General features: G+C 43.5%; 1 protein-coding gene across 1 annotated transcript in view; it reads right to left on the reverse strand.

The window, feature by feature from the left end:
• TRABD2B (TraB domain containing 2B) overlaps positions 1–17175 on the reverse strand; it is a 293689-nt gene that overhangs the window by 99130 nt on the left and 177384 nt on the right. The window contains exon 4 of the mRNA XM_059822056.1: positions 14116–14290. Coding sequence (XP_059678039.1) covers positions 14116–14290 — 175 coding nt within the window. The remainder of the gene's footprint in view (positions 1–14115; positions 14291–17175) is intronic.

Raw genomic sequence — 17175 nt, forward strand, 5'->3', positions numbered from 1 at the left:
AACATTATTCATTTTTGTCCTTTTATAAAAAAAGCAAGTGAATGTAGGAGTAAGGAAATTAATCTTGGATTCTCCTAAAATGTCAAGAGGAATTTTACCAAATGTCAGTCTCCTCAAGCTGCGTGTATTTATTTAAAACATTTTGGTTAACAGCAGACTGAGGGGGCAACTTTCAGGCTAGAAGTTTTGCAAATATTTTAAGTAGAGTTTTAATTGACCCAGTTTGACATTAAAAGCACTTTTTAAACTCTTGATATTGTTAGCCATTTAAGATAAGTGGCAATAAATACAGATTAATTGTAACACATGAAATGAAATCCTTGGGCTGTGGTGGGCCGGTGAAAAGGCCCTTTGTGTGCCGGGGAGGTGGAAGATCGTGTGTTAGGGTTAGGCTAACAGAATACCCCGTCAAGCTCAGTGAGGTTTTTGGTAGTTCACGCTGTGACCAACTGCAAAGACAACAAACTTTGGGCAAAGGCAAGGGGGCTGATTGGCAGGTATTAAGAAAAACAAAAACGCTAAGAGGAAGGGCTCCCTTTTGACAGGAGTGCTGCGCAGCGCAGAAGTTGAAGGCAAGCCAACACTGGAGCTTTTATTGTGTGGGAGATGATTGAACTGGCAACGTAAATTCAGGAAGACAACCTCTAAGATGCTGGTGTTTCAGGGAGATGCTGAGTAAATACTACAGACTCGGTGAGTGGCCCCACAGGGGAGACTGTCTGGTGAGTCTCTCCATAACACTAAAAAACCAAAGCAAAATACCCACCCACACACCTTCCTATTTTTCCCCCCCGAGTCTTGCATGCAAAACGACAAGTTCTATCAGAAAGCCATTTCAAAGGGTCTCCAGGTTGGAATCACTCCTCATTGACAGCACTTACGCATGTGACCTGGTTGCTGCTTTAAGAGAACAGTGAAAAATCAGACACGTGGTACTTGAAAACATTATTTTGGTTTTCACTGCTTGCTTCTTCCCTTGCAAAAGGGATAACCGTCCTTGATGAACAGAAACAAGAGCCTACTCTCTCATCAGTGGTTCCGTCTCCTTTGCACAGCTCCAGGCAGGTCGGGCTTGTGAACGACTGCTCTTGCACCAAAGTGCCTTTCTCTCCCTACAGCCAAGAAGCGAGTAAAGGTGGAAGGGCTTTACAGAATCGCAAAAATGGACAGTTTGCTCCGAGCGCTGGGGCTCACAGGGGGATCCGAATGGTGAACAAAATGCTTGGCCAGCCTTGGGCTTCAACTGTATCACACAATAGGATGCAAAAGTTGCACACTGCTTCAGCAGGGTTACAGTTGTCCCCCTCCCACAACAACGAAACCTGTCCCCGGATGAGTCTTCCGGAGCTGGTGGCAGAGGGCTTTCTTTTGCCCTAGAGTCCACGCCAAGGCACCCTCCAAGGCATGATGGAAAGCACTCCCATGTCAGTCTTCTGCTTGCAATTTTTCCTCAGGACTAATAAGGCTCTTCCATTGGCAGCAATGCAAAACATTGCTCAGGGAGCTCTTAGTATGCTGAGCAGCTCACTCAAGGTCAGGCAGAGGTAAGGACAAATCACCCAGAATTCTTGACTCCTGCTCTCAGGGTTCAATTAATCCCACTCATCTGAAAGTCAAGCATCTGTTGGAGGCCAGTCTTCTAGGTTTCCTCTGTAGTCAGTGGAAAAATGTCTCCAGAGGGCAATTCCTTCCATCTTAAAATATGCATCTCAGATAAGTGGGAGGATTTGTCCTCTAAGGGTTTGAAAGGAACCTGATGATCTTACAGAGAAGATGCACTGAACTTTCAAACACCTAGAGTTCAAGAGGGAGAGTCCCACCCCAACAGTTATCACTGTTACCAAGATACTAGATGCATAATTTTCCATCTCAAGGAAAGAAAAAAATAATAGAATTAAGAACTAACTGTGGTTTGGCTTTTCTGATCCCTGTCTGTATTTTGCTCTGGAAAGGTTTCAAGTACTGTCCTCACCACAATGTTTTCTGAGCATCTTCTCCAACTGCTAAGTGACAACCATCCCCTTGTCTGATAAGCTAACATTGCAAAACTGCTTTCCTCCAGGTCATGCTTTACTCTTTCCTTTGTTTCTTAATTCTGTTCCCCATTGCCTGTGAGCTGTTTCAGTTCTCAAGGGAATGACCTTCAGTCTGGAGAAAGCGTTCCTGAACTCTGCACACAGGAATGCCGCCCCAGGCTGCCTCCTGGACTCCTAAGAGTTTCTGATGCTCTTTTCACCCCTTGGCTACTTAAGAACATTTTTGGGCACGGTTGATGGCACACTCGGCCAATTAGCAGTAGTCAGGCTGTACAGTTTGAGTGCCCATGACTCATTAGGTTTACAGAGAGTCCTGGAGCCATGCCTCGGTCACATTTACAAACCTGCTCCTTGATACTGCTCTGGCCTTGAGAATGAACACCTCATTAGAGGGCAGCCCAGCGTTAACATGTGGCTCCTGAGATATTCTAGATAATAACTATTTACTCTAAACATCATTGTTCTTTTCAAACCATGCCGTGACCGATATATGGACTACACACCACATCCTCCCGCATGCAGAGGAACCAATAAAGTGCAGTTGCCTATGGAGATGTGTCTCACCTCCCTCTCCCACAGGAATTTTCTGAGATCTAATAAAAGCTGAGCTTATGCTGTGCTCTTTCAGTGGATGAGCACTATGAATTTCTTTTTCTTCTATCCAATCACTTATTTTCATGAAGCATGCGAGAACTTATTATCTTGGAGACTCTAGCCATCTGTCAAGTTTGGTTATAATCAGCCAACAGATGAAAAATTTACAAGGGGAAAGAGACATTCACACACACCTATATACACACACACGCATACTCACAAACACTGTGATTGCTTAAGCCTCATTTCCTTAGGAAACCAGATTAAAAATAGCATTGATGTCAATAATGAAGTCTTTATTCTTTGGCAGATTTCTGTTCCTTTTAAACCAATCCTCCCAGTGAGAGGTACTGCAAAATTTTCAACTGGAACCAGACCAGATTGCTAAGTGATAAGAACTTCACAGCAGTTTCACTGTACCTCAAACACCTCAAGGAAAAACGCAAAGTGAATGTGAATTCTGTATAAATACTGAAAAACGGTGCTGAATTTCATACTGAGTTAACCCAGTGGTGGCATTTGATTTTTCTCTCCAATTACCTTCAGCGTATAAATAAAATTTTTAAAAGTTTGCAAACCTCGGTATTTAAGGTATTTCCCATAATAAAGTACAGAAAAATATTAAAAATACTCAAGTTATTTATTTTAGATACAAGTCACATATTTTTCAGTCCTGCAACATTACTTCTGGAAAATGATGGAGAGTTCACTTTTCTGCCAGGGATAGATCCAAAGCTGAAATCCACCGAAATTATGTATTTAGATTAAAAAGGTATTTGTAAGTTCTCTGGCAGAATAATTTTCAGTTGACGAATAACAGTTTATCAAAATCAAAGCATTTGGTAGATCTCATTGAATATCTCTTAAAAAACAGAGTAAGTTCCAAGATAGATTCATCTGGCTTTTTGCTTATTCACCTGCCTCCTCTTTCCCACTCCCTGCCTGGAAGTCAATAGGAATAAAGCCTGGTAGTTCTGAAATAATATTTTGCCATTTTTCAGTTCACAACTCTTTAGCAAACTGGTCTACCAAGAGCCAGACCTCTGGGGCTACCTCCAAGCCAGTCACCTGTGGGCTTTCCAGCAGCCACAGCTCTGGAGCTTCTACCAAAAGCAGCACCCCAGTACCAGCACACCAGTGGTCTCCATTTTTGCTAAGAATTCCCATATTTTCAAATTTTGTTACTAATCTTTTTAAAAACCAATTTGAAACAGCAACATTTTCCATGGACTGGAGCTGCTTCTCACTCCCCATCAGTCAAGTCCAGACTCAAGGTTTCATTAGGTCTACTGCACAGAGCAGAAAGGGAGCTGAGATTCAGGCATGAACCCGAAGTTTTTCCAATTTCAAATGGCAGCTTAGCTATTGGACTTGGGTTTGAGCCCAGTTTTAGTTGCCACCAGAGCAATTTTGTCCAACAGACTTCTGCCGCTTTCTACAGGCCTCTATAAAAAGGCTGAACAGTGGCAGAGTTTGTGTTTTGAATGTCTATGAGAGGTGAATAACTAAAGTTTACGACATCTCTTCTTGCTGGCTGGAGCTCTAATTATTTCCCTTTCGCCTCTCTAAGTAATTCTATCTTCACTTTACATTTCTGATATTCAAATATTTTTTTGGGCAGGGTTATATTGCGCACACGTTTTCTTTTCCTTGACACGTCTCTTCTGATCTACCAGAGAAAATAACAATGGAATTGGGATTTAATAGGCTTATGAAGAGGGTATTGATGTTTTCCAGTAATGTGAAAGTAGCAGCCTAGATTAAAGAACTGGAATGACAAATAAATGTTGTCTCATCCAGGTGCACACACCAGTCACCTTGATGTCAGTTGCAGAACTACCATTAATTCAGTGAGAATAGGATCCGATCCCAAATCCATAAATCCTTTCTCAGCAAGTTTGCTCTGATGGTATTCCTGGCATAACCATGACCAAGAAAACCTGGAGCTCTCACAAGAACGCCCAGTTTAATGAGATTTCCAGTCCCAGTTTCCATACCAGTAAAAATCCTCAAGAAATCCACATAATTTACAGCCAGGCTTTTTAAGGCTTTCAGTTTCACATCCACTTTTGCAAAACAACTAACTCCAGCCAGCAGTCATGCCCTGTCTTTCCAGTCCATCAAGGAGATCACTAATTCTTCTCCATATGCCGTCCTCCCGTAACTCAGCCCTAAAACTGGTCAGAAATGCTTGAACCTGTAGGAGACCAACAACATGAGCACTACAAACTGGTTCCTTGCTCTACTAAATTCCCTTCCCAGCTCTAATAGCCCGAGGCTCTGACAGGGGAGCTGCAGGGGATGCAGTTATGGTGGTCTAGGATGCCTTGGGACATCTCTGCTCCTCCACTGAAGGTAAGAACCCAGGCAGCAGGGGCAGCAGAAAGGAACACAAACCCATGTTAACACGAAACCCTACTGAAGGATTTGTGCTAGCGTGCCAGGCTCTGAATTTAAGGAAACTGAGTAGTCAAATTTCCTTCTGCTCTGGGACAACGCCACTCAGCAGAGTGACTGGAAGTACACTCAGGTGCTGAGACATCTTAATCACTGCAGGCAGCACACAAAGGTATCCCAGTTGAGACAAGATCCTTGGATTCTTTGCAATCTGTATCCCTGTTTGCCTAGTCACATAGGCATCCCACAGAAACCTCAGTGTTAAGAGGAACACTGCCAGTCTTTGGGTTCTCCACATTGCCCCTTTAGAATCTTCCCTATAGCACTGTTAAAGCTGGTTAGGAATTTTCTGATGAGACAGTTTTGGGATGGAAAGTGATGAATTGTCTGGCATCCATATATTGATTTCAACACCCCTGCTATGAAATGTAGAGTTATATGGAACCTCTGCCTGGTCTCCTGAGAGCTTGCAGGGTGGCCTGTGGATCCACAGCAAGTTCTTGCGTGTGTGTGGGGGTGAAAGAGTATTTCATCCCATGTTTAAGTCCATTCCTGTTCAGCAGAGTGCTTAAGCCTGGGTGTAAATCTCTCATGATTCTTTGCAGTTCTGAGAAGAGAGAATTTCATGAATTATGTCTGCATTTTTACATCTCAAATGTTGAGGAGAAATACAGCAAGGGCATAGCCAAAATCTCTATATTATAGGACAGGAGGGGCCAATATAGCTTTCTTTTCTTTGAGAACAGGCAGGCAGAATTAGACTTATACAGTAGAACTTGGCACAAGCGTAATAATAAATACGATATGAAAATGTCAGGGACCCAGAGGAGCTGACATTAATGTATGCATTTCTTTAAACCAAAATCCTACTGCGTACAGGCAACTTTCCCCATTCATCACGGGAAGAATTACACCAGAGATAGTAAACGTATACACTGCAGTTTGCAAGGCCCATTTTACTTGCTTTTAACATTTACTTGAAAACCTGCAGCAAGCAAACATAAAGGCCTGGATTTGGGGCTGTACCCTACTTCAGTGCAGCAACGATGAAAGCAATGGTGAGAAGTGGCCAGGCACGATGAATTCTCCACTGGACCAAAGTGTCCAGCAGAAAAAGCAAAGTGCAAGCCCAATTACAAGAATATGTTCTTTCACTGGCTATGTCTCTTGCCTTCCTTGGTTGGTACAGGTGACAGCAGCCTCAAGATAGCTCTCACCATTGCATATGCTAAACTGGGTTTCTATGATTAATATCTTCTTACACAGCAGGAGTTTTTTCTTAAATCAGAATTACAGGGATCGGCCTTCAGAAAGGTAGTTCCCTTTTCACAATAGGGTAGTGCAGACATGTTTATTTTGGCCTCCCTAACTCAGACGCTCTCTCTTTGCCGATTTAAGCTTCAGGTGAAAAGCAAATATTCAGAGGCTTCCAAACCTCCATACGATATAAGATCAATGTACATAAAAAAAGTTACCCCGATTTTTTTAAATTTTATTTTTATTTTAAAAGGCTACAGGCTGGATTTGCACTTGGAACAAGCTTTTCCCCAGTGGAGTATCTCCTGATTTACAACGGAGTGTCTGAAAAGAGAATCAGGCATTGCCTGTTTAATGCAGACTTTTAAATGAATCAATTACATGGCTTTGGTCAAAATTAGCATGCAAGTATATTTTTAAAAGCAAAGTGATACTTTGCCTTAAAAACTAATAGTAAAAGAAGTCCATACACAAAAACAGCCCGACCTCACTATAAGCATCTGGATGCCCAAATAAACATGAGCAAGGGGAATTCTAGCATCTGCAAACTGTTAATTCACCCTTTTCTTCTCTTGTGTAGGCTTGCCAAGTTCAATCTCCTGGTCGCCAACTTCTTGCTCCACTGAGACAACCCGTTGATGAACTACGCTAGTGATGTCAGTAGCACCACTAATCAGTGTTGGACCAGGACGCCTGACCCGGGGGATAAAGTCTTTTTATATTCCAGCCTGCAAGTGGGTTTTTTGTTTGTTTGTTTGTTGTTTTTTTTTCTTTTATGTTCTACAGAGGGTCCAAGACAAAGACTGGCAATGGGAAAGAGCTACACAATTCTGGAAGACAGAGGACCGGACTTCCGATGCCAGGCTGAGTTGGTTTTCAGCAACACAACAGTGGGTGTAACTTCATGCCCGATTTGCACGCAAGATCGCATCAGTTGGGAGTGCAAAACAGCTATTTGCATATTCAACATCTGTAAATCCTGAGTCCTCAGTGTGCAGCTGGATGGCGGCCTCAAGGCATTTCCCTTTTGAAAAAAAACACTTTCAAGTAACATATGTGAACCTGAGTGCCAGATCTGGTGGCAGGTGCTAATGGCTTTCACAAAGGCTCTCTGGATTTTAATTACTTGTGTTTAAGCTGCATATAGTATCCATCACTTCCTTTCCTTTCCCAAACTACTGAGTAGAAATATGGTTTCCAGTAACAAAAATATCCTGCCTCCACCTCCCCCCATCTTCCCCCGCTACCCAAATTCAACAGCCATCATGTTCCATCTCAGTTGCGGTCACCTTCTTAGCCGTGGATGAAGCATGTTCAAGACAGCTGCATCACCTAGGTATCTCCCCAGGTGCTCTTTAGTTTATAGAGAAAAATAAGCACATCTCAGTGGTGATCCTGACCACCCAAGACCTGAGTCACCTTGGAGATGTCTGTGACTCCCTACTCACTCCAGAAGGTGGAGGGTGAGCCTGTTCCTATCTTTGGTATCTCCACTATCTAAAATGATGTGCGCTGAAATTCCCCTTTGGAATCCTTTGTGGAGAGGACAAAAGGGAAAGAGCTAGAGCTGAAGACTAGGAAAAGGAGATTATTTTCTTGCTGTGCTCTCACACCAACCCCATCCTATAGAAAAGTTGCACAATTCTCTCTTTCCCTAGTGAAAACACAGTGCAACCCGCTTCTGAGTCCCATTCTGAAGAACCACCAGATAATATTTACAAAATACTTTGGAAACAATTTGTAACACGGTTGTGTGGGAGGTTGGACTAGATGATCTTTAAAAGGTCCCTTCCAACCCAAACTATTCTATGATTATTGTTAACAGTCTAATTTATGATGATCAGAATCATTACTGATGATGCTGCCTGCCCAGTGCTGGCTGAGAAATCTCTGCAGGATGGGGAGGGAATTCACCTGCTCTGAGCAAAGAAACGACCAAACCCTACTTCTGCTGTTCCTACTCTGGGATGAATTCCTCTGCTTTCATGGGAGCACAGAGACATCTACAACAGAGCCTACATCTTTTTTTCTTGCAGAACATCTCAGAAATTTAAACCTAATCCATCAACAAGTAGGTACCTAATCTCAGCCTCCTACACCTACAGCTGAGCAAAAAAGGTCTGACTTTCACACGCATCGATCCCTGTTAACACACACTGACTTCATTAGGAGCTGTGGTCACCAGCCTGCTCCGGCTTCCACCAGCCCATGGACAACAGCCCGGGTCTTCTCCGACCTCTCAGATGCAGGGGGCTGCCTGGACCTGGTGGGGTGGGAAAACATGTGCTTTTCTCCACTCCAGGACTGTGGTCCAGAGACAGTTTGATTCCCCTCTTGCTGTGGGAGAGGCTATGGCACTTGCATTTCAACTCTCTCTCACAGCACTAAAAGAATATTCTCCATGATATATTTATTATTTTAAATCACCAAAACCACTGTCTTAAAGCCTACTGATTTGGCTGCTAATAAACATCGTGAACTGGAGCAGCATCTGAATTTCTGAAGCAGTAAATCCAGCTCTCGGCTACAAAACTGACAGCTCTCATAAAAGAAAGACAGACATGCAAGTAAGTAAAACATCCTAAAGAAATTATCATTCAAATTAACTGCAGACATAAATTTATCCATCTGTTATCATAAGTGTTACTTGAAAATTATTTGCCCATAAAAGTGAAATAAACCAGAGTGATTTTTTTCTTAAACATTGACTTCATGTGTATAGCCTTAGTTGCCAAAATATTAACTCTTTTTAACAGCCCATGTGCTCTTGGCCGCGTCTCTCCTTCTTGACTATAAATGGACCTTTATAAATTGCCTGTATATATAAGGTTTAAGGCGCTTCACTGTTACTATGGATCAATAATTCCAAGCAATCCAGGATGGATCTTCAGGACACAAAAACCAAGCAACCCCCCCAATTTTACTTGAAGTACTCTATTTAGCTGCCTTTATTCACTCAAAGGGAAAAATTACCATGCCTGTTACCTGAAAAATATCATTTAACTGCACAAACAATAAATGCTGTTTCATTACTAGAGTATAGTTACTGTGAATATAGGTATAGTGAGATTTTCACATTAAGTCTGAATACGGTAAACCCTGGCAGGAGAAGAATGAAGTGTACAGAGCTGGGTATAGAGCTGGGTCCCATTTTACCCAAAGCCTGTATTTTTCTTGGAGAGGAGAAAGAAATGGAAGTAGAAAGAATAAATGGCTATTTTCACTTCTACGTGTTTTATAAAGGAATAAATTAAAAGTCTGAACTGCTCCAATTCATTTAAATTGTGAGTAATGCCATGGAAGGCGGGGAAGGGGGAAATCTATTGAAATGTCTACTTTTTATTTTTAAAAATGGCAGAAAACTGAAGAGCTCCATTTAGAATTGTGTAATTTTTTTGTTTTAATACATCTGACTGGAAAAACAAGAAAAAGTATCTTTCAACAGCATAAAAATGTTTCGCTTCGCGGATGTAAAAACTGGTTTATGTCAGCTTGCATGGATATTCAAATGCCTGTCCTCTCACCACTCCTTTGTCCCCAGGACTTGTCTGTTCAATATGTCACAGCCTTGTGCTCAGTTACAGACCAGACTCTGAACCACCTCTCCTACAATGCACCACGACATCTTTGCAGCTCAGATCTAAATGGCACATAGCAAAACAGCTGAACTAGGAATCCCCATTTACAGAGGATAACAATGACACCCAAGCACCTGGGATTTTGATCAACGCCTGCAAGAAGTGGACTTGCTTTTTCAGAAGCAAAACAGAAAAATTCTGTTTTCCCCAAATGCCAAATTTTCTACCAAAAAGCTATCAGCTGAAAGATTTTTATCAGCCTTCATTCAAAAGAAAGACAGGATGAAGAAGGTAGAAATTCTACATATAAAATGGTTAATAACCAGGCCACAAACATGCAGAGTTGCACAGACAACTAAATTAATTGCCTGCTATATTCCAATCAGCCCAATGGCCACAGCTTTACTGGGAAATAAGCATTCTCCAGAAGAACAGCAGTGCTCTTCCCAGGGTGACTGCTGCTGTACCCGAGTGGCACTCTGCACCGATTTCCACCCGATTTTTCTTTCTTGCACCTTTCCTTGGGTTTGATCCCTTTCTATCTGAAACCAGTGGGAATGTTTCCAGCGGTGACCTGACCTGCCAGATCTGGTGGGACCAGGGTGTGGGATCTTGCCTTATGTGAAGGTTATTTAGAACTGGTAGGAGGAGTGGCCATGTCTCCCTCCACCTGCACTCCCCTCTGGCCACATGTTTTTATCCAGCCAGGTGGTAATTCAGCTTATGCTGGATGAGCTATGGTTTTTCTGCCCGTAAAGTACTTTTTTTTTTTTGTTATGGGGACAGGGCTTTACACTCTACCATGTTCCAACCCAGAAGGGATTTCTGCCAGTCCAAACCCACAACACCAACCACACTTTCTGCTGACAGACACCGGCATCCTCCAGCTCAGTAGCGCTGGGCTCCTGCACCACCAGACAGCCAGGATATCATCATCTTGTTTTACAGCTGAAGCCAGCCATGGTTTTCATCCTATAAACTACTGCTTTTGGTCATGGTGACCCCTGTGTGTGGTTGGGGTTTGTGGTTTGGTTTTTTCTTTTTTTGTTTGTTTTTTTCACTTTGGTTCTGAACACCAGTACGTACTCCTGGAGAAGTCTATAAAATGTCTTGCCGCTGCATTCATTTAGGATACGCTGAACGGAACCAGCCTGTAACTTGCAAAGGCACGTGCATGGTGCCTCCTGGCTTAGTCAAGCTCATGACACTAATTCAGTGTTAGGCACCACTGAACTACCCATCCACGGCACCGGGATCTTAAATCAAGCTGAGGATGGTGCCCTGACAGGGCAACAGAGCTTCAATTGCTACATGCAGCTGTGAAAAAGCCAGGTAAACCTAACATCAGCAGTTCCCAGGAGGTATGGCTCCCCGTGGGGAGGCCACCGGAGGAACCTGGCCGGGCTCTGCCTCAGGAGGGCTGTTCTCAGGGCAGGACCCCGTCCCCAAGCCCCTTGGCTCCAGATATACCTGCAAATTACAGGATGCCACCGAGTCCAAATGAATCATCGTGCAGGGCTTGGGAATCCCTCCCACAGCAGCCCCGGTCCGTTTGGTGAAGTTTTTCCAAGGTGCTCTTCTCATAACAGGCTTATTTTCCTAATTTTATTTGCCCGCACAGTTTTATCCAGTTCTTCCCTTCCCAGAAACAATGATGGAGATTATGAAATTTGGAAACCAATTCATAATGAACATATATAATTCAATTATTATTCATTCATTAGTTCCAATATCCTCAAAATAAATGGATTAGTGCAGAGATCATAAGAACATACCTTTCGGAGTACATTATCCAGAATATTTTTTAAAAATTATTTCCCCTCCATCATGTTAGTCTTAAATATGCAGAATCTTAAATGAAGTGAAATAAATTTTGCACTGTTCTGAGAGCAAATGCACTCCTGCAGACTCTATCATGCCTGTCCTAACCAAAGGTGCATTCCTAAAATTTTGCACTTCGGAGTTCATGGGAATATGTGAAAGCCTCAACTCTCAAAAACACTCTTCACTTTTATAAAAAGCAAAACGAAACCCTCAAGGTTTTAGAAAACAATTCTAATTCGTGACCCAAGCACATATCAAAAAAACCCCTTAAAATTCAAGAAGTAGATATAAGAATGCAAAATACAAAATGTATCAATAAAAGCCACGCTTATAATTCAGTGCATGAAAAAACCAAACAACCCAGCAAATCCTTCAGGACAAAAACTGCATTTGAATCATAAGAGAAAAATGAACTTGCTTGCACTTCGGTCACATAAAAGTTTTGGCATTGAAAAATTAATAATTTTCTCAGTATTTACTGCATGAAAAAAAAAACAACAAAACACCCCAGAGAACAGAGGGGGAATTAATTGTACTTAAAGTAGGGATGGCCTGCAGGCCTGGCCCGCTTTAGTGAGAAAGGCCAAAGGGATGCTGGAACAAAGAACCCAAACCAAAAAGCTTTCCTCAGCATCTACCGCACCCCGGTTTTTAATAAGCCCTGCTGCATGTGTCTGCTCTGTCCTGCTGCATTCAGTGCGGGGAGAAAGAAATAACCCAGCGACAAAGGCGGTTTTCAACATCCCCAAAAATGGAGACGAAAGGACAAAACCAGACTTGCTCTTTATGAGCCAGCTTTCCCAAGTCACGCTGCCCAGGAGTTACAGGTAGATGCTCTCCGACAGGGAATGAGAGCTCAAACCTCCCACAACTTAGACGCGACTTTCTATAGAAAGCAGTATGTAATTAGCATCCATTTGCTTAATTTCATTTCTGTTACCAGCACATACAAATAGCCGCAGGGGATTGGATCCACGACCCATCTAGTCCAAGATCCTGTCTCAAGCCGTGGTCTGTAACTGATGCCCGGGGAAAGCGTGTACAGAGCAGGGCAAGCAGGCAATGATGCACAGTTTATCCTCCCAGCTCCAGTAGATACTGGTTAAGGGACTTGCAAAACTGGAGACTACATTAAAACCATCATGTTCGATAATGTCTGATAAAGCTCCCTCCACGGGTTAGCCAAGCTGTTTTTTATGAATCCCTGTCCAATTATGAAGCACCATGATGTATTTTCCTACTGTAAAAACAGTCAAGCAAAACTCCTCGGACAGAAATAACAGGCAAGCTTGAGATTAAATAAGCTTGGGAAAATTCAGTCTGGATACACTCAAAAAATAAATACATCAAACTGCATGTATCTCTGCTAAACCCCGCAGTCTTTAATCAAAATTCCCACCGAAGTGAGTAGCAAAAGGCAAGTTGTTGCCAAAGTTCATAGCGAGAGCCATGGGATGAGAAGCAAAGTTCTGTCAAAAATGAGAAATTGTCAAAGGGAGGGAGCAGGAGGAGCAGCTCAGTTCTCGGCACGACAATCTCAGGCTGCCTTTAAGTTGAGGGAGCTCAAAGAGCCACTTAAGCTGGTGCTCAGGATTCTGCTGAACTGAGGCCTGAACAGTTATTATTTATACTGTTATCACACAGAAATGTGAATTCCATTGGAAAGGGTAAAAAAAAAAGGGGAGGGGGAGAAAAAGGACAGTAGCACGTACTGTTGCAGACTCACAGAAGTACTATAGACATCTTTGTTCTGCAGACTTCACGGAGACAATTTGAAACAGGCAGAGGGACGCATTGGATTTTTACTTAATTATTTCAAAAAATGCTAGTATTTAGCTACACACATAACTCATGCACTTGTGCAAGGTCCAAAACCAGCCAGCCTGTACAGACACACCACCAAAGCAGCTCAGTCACCCATTGAGAAAATTTAACTACAGAAACCCCAAAAGGTTTGAAACCCCAGGCCAGCACCCTGAGCCACGCACACATGCGTATGCCACAGCAAGGTTTGTATTCCCGCAGTCACTGCCGTCAGTAGCTGGGCTTGCAAATTCAAAGGCACTTCAACTATCTCCTACACCTGCAGCCACAAACACAACCATGGTGTGAACATAACCCAAGGAGCCCACAGGCTGGGCTGGGAAGAAACACAACAACGTGAAAAGCATTAACAGCTTCACATTTTTACAACCGGATGGAAAGCAAAGGAGTGCAGCCTGTCCACAACCCAGCTGGACCCAGACCCAGCTCTTACACCAACTCATTGCATTTTAGAAGCAGGTTCAGAAAAACAAAAGCCTTTCTACTTCAAAGGGAAGCCCCCTAAGACATCTTCCTGCAGGACCAGAGGCAAAATCCTGAAGCATTCAAACCCCTTTACTTCCAATCATGATAACCCAAGTAAAACAGAAAAATTCATGCCATACCTGCTCCAAAGGCAAAGAAGAAGCTCTTGTCTGTGTTCTCCCTTAAAAGCGCCATCACTCTTTTCCCCATCCTCTCATTCCTCTTATAGATGAGCTCCTGTCTGAAGTAGCTGTCTATCTCCTGAGCCGTCACTTGCTCGTGGGGTGGGAGCGTCGTGTTGATGAAGTTAGGAACCTGAAATGGAGAGACAGACTGTAAATCAGGTGACAGTGGTTAAGTAATCCCCAAAACACTGGATGTTTTAATCTAGCCTTATTTAAACCACCTGAGCATCACTATCATACAAAAACCCCCACCACACTAGAGGATGAGAGCTTGTTGGGAACTCTACAAAGAAAACATGAATCACCAACCAATGCTTTTTTTTTTTTTAAAAAAAGTGAATCTAGTATTTTACTAAATGAAACTTAAGTTCATTTTGACTTTTCTCTGTTCCTTCAGCAGAATGTAGTTTTAGGTGTAACATTTGGGTGAGTTACTAAAACCTCTATTCTCTGCTTGTTCCACATGGGTCATTGGCTATTTAATACCAGAACAAGTCCTGTCATCTGTTCTCAGCCAAGGTCACCATGAACTTGAGTAAGGACTGCAAGATTCGGCTTGTATATGCTCCTTTTTAATAACCTACCAGTTAAAAAAGTAGGAAAGGTTAGCAAATCCAGACATAGGAAGATGTAAACAGTGTAAACCCCCTCATCTTTCTTGCAGCTTTAGATGCTATTAGGTCTCACCACAGAAGACCATGCATTGCAACACATAAATCCCTGGAACATTCCTGATATTTTCGAGTAAGGGATTTCCACGAGAACTGCTTCCTTCAGTCCCTGTTTTTGTGAGAAGAGACGTTCATAGGCACAGAAGAAAGGTTGAAACCACAAGGACCGTTCTAATCAGGGCAGCAGACCCAGGAATGAGCCAAGACAAGCCAGAAGTCTCTGATTATTAGGACAGGCAACTTGTTTTGACATGGTGAGGGTCCAAGGTCTACCATGGGAGTTGGGGAGCCTCCGGGCCCTGCCGGGAGAAGTGCTGTAGGTGGGCAGTGTTTGATGACTGCTAACAGGACCCAGGCACCTTCCGGCAGTTTTCTGTGCCTCACCACTGGAAAGCAGCTTAAGCTGCAAAACCCAGATTCAGATTTCTGAGTCCCCGGGTACACGTAAAGCTGCCAGGATTTCCAGTGTTAATCTGAGTCGGTGGTAATGATATTGCATGCACAGCCCATAAGGGGAACATCCCTCATTCACTGTGCTGAAATACTTGATGCAAGGACTCTGTTACTTTGGTTAATTCTTTCTCTGGTTTTCTACTATACCAAATTCCTGTATTCATTTTCTAAAACTTGCCTTTAGTCTTTGTCTTTCAGCCCACCTCTTACCCTCCCACTTGGCCACATGGTTTTATCACAACAAGTTTTGTCTCTTCCCACCCTCGTCACTCATACTGCCTCTCCAAAAGCTTTCAGCAAGTCTTAGGGAAAGAACTCATTTCCATCTTCCCAGTGGCCCTCCTTAAAGCTTTTTCACTGCAGCCTCATCCACAGCTCTCCTAACGTGTGGGGGACCAAGCAGCAGAGATTTCTCACCATGCATTATGCAGAAGGACAAGCCTAGGCCTTGCTCTGGATTCCCACCAAAGGCTGCACCCAGCTGGGTGAGACAGAAATGGGCACCACATCTCCTGAGCTGCGGAATCCCATGTGGCTGGAGTTAATACTGCTCCTGACAGCAACCTCCCCCAGTCTATTGGCCCACACGGACCAGCTGGACCTTGGATTTTCCAGATGACTTCTCAACCTGCTTTGCCAAATGACTGTACTCCTCGCAGCACGTCCCTCCTTAGGGGTTCAGTTGCATTACCCTGAGTCATTCCTTCCTCTGGGTTTTCCAGCATAGCTTGGCTTCGCCAGCATATCTTGTGAACTCCTCAGAGCACGCAAGTGCTTTGCACCTTGTTCTCAGTTTAGCCCTTTGCCAGCACTCAACAGATAGTAAGTCCCATTAACCCAGACCTATCGGAGGCACCAGTTTCCTGTTAATACACAAGGAAGCTGCCCCGATGTCTGGCAGGAATGTGCGTTTGTCTCAAAGGGACGGAGGAGCAACCTGCCGGCATCGGAGTGGTAAAACGCTGCTGGATACAGCAGCAAAGGATGTAGTGGCTTCGATTCCTGGTGAAAGGCAGGGAGAGATTTTTATTGTAGGAATAAAGTCTGAGGAATCAGTAGCCCTTTTACACTTGCAATAACCTCTGCAATGCAAAGGTATAAATCAGGTGGTCCAAGCAGGTATCACAAGCCTTTGTATCTCCTCTATACTGAGGGTCTGTCTTTAATGGGTTGATGTAGCTGAGACAGGAGAGCCTCCAGAGGCTGAAATGGAAGGCAAAATTTTTTGGGAACATCTGAAGGCTCAACACCCACATAAAGAGAAATCTCTCCTTCCCCACTTTTGGCTGAAGGGAAGTGAAGGCTGGGAGCTGATGATACCCGGTCTCGAATCACCCGAGATGCTTTGGGGAAAGCAAGGTACGGTGCTGCCTGTGAGGACAACCTGCTCTTATACAAAGCAGAAGCAGCAACGCTGGGGGATGGAATGGCTTTGTGCATCCCACTCCAACCAGGGGAAAGCTCTGATGCTGGAGGTCTGGATAGCCCAAGGACAGAAGTTGTGTTCAGACCTTGACCAAGACGGTCTTTGCCAAGAAGGGAAGCACCTTCCTTCAGCTTGTGCAACACCATCGCTTGCAATCCTACATCCACGTTCCACCTACAGTTTGTTCCTCCTCTTTATCTAACCTAAAATACCGTCCACAAAATGGAGCCATTTACTTGCTTTTTTTTCCCTTCCCTTTCTTTCTTTCTCTTCTGTGGGAAAGAGTTTGCCAATGGCAGAGGATAAATTTAAAACCAAGGACTGGGTTTTGTCAATGCTTCTCATGCTTGTCTAAGGAACAAGACAAAGGAAGGCATCACCTCTAGAGGCACATCATCAACTGCAGGTCCCGCTGCACCTTGTGCATTCCTGTCTTTCTAATGACTGCTCCATCACTGGCAAAAA

This window comes from Gavia stellata, chromosome 10 (assembly GCF_030936135.1).
Source record: "Gavia stellata isolate bGavSte3 chromosome 10, bGavSte3.hap2, whole genome shotgun sequence".
Lineage (NCBI taxonomy): Eukaryota > Metazoa > Chordata > Aves > Gaviiformes > Gaviidae > Gavia > Gavia stellata.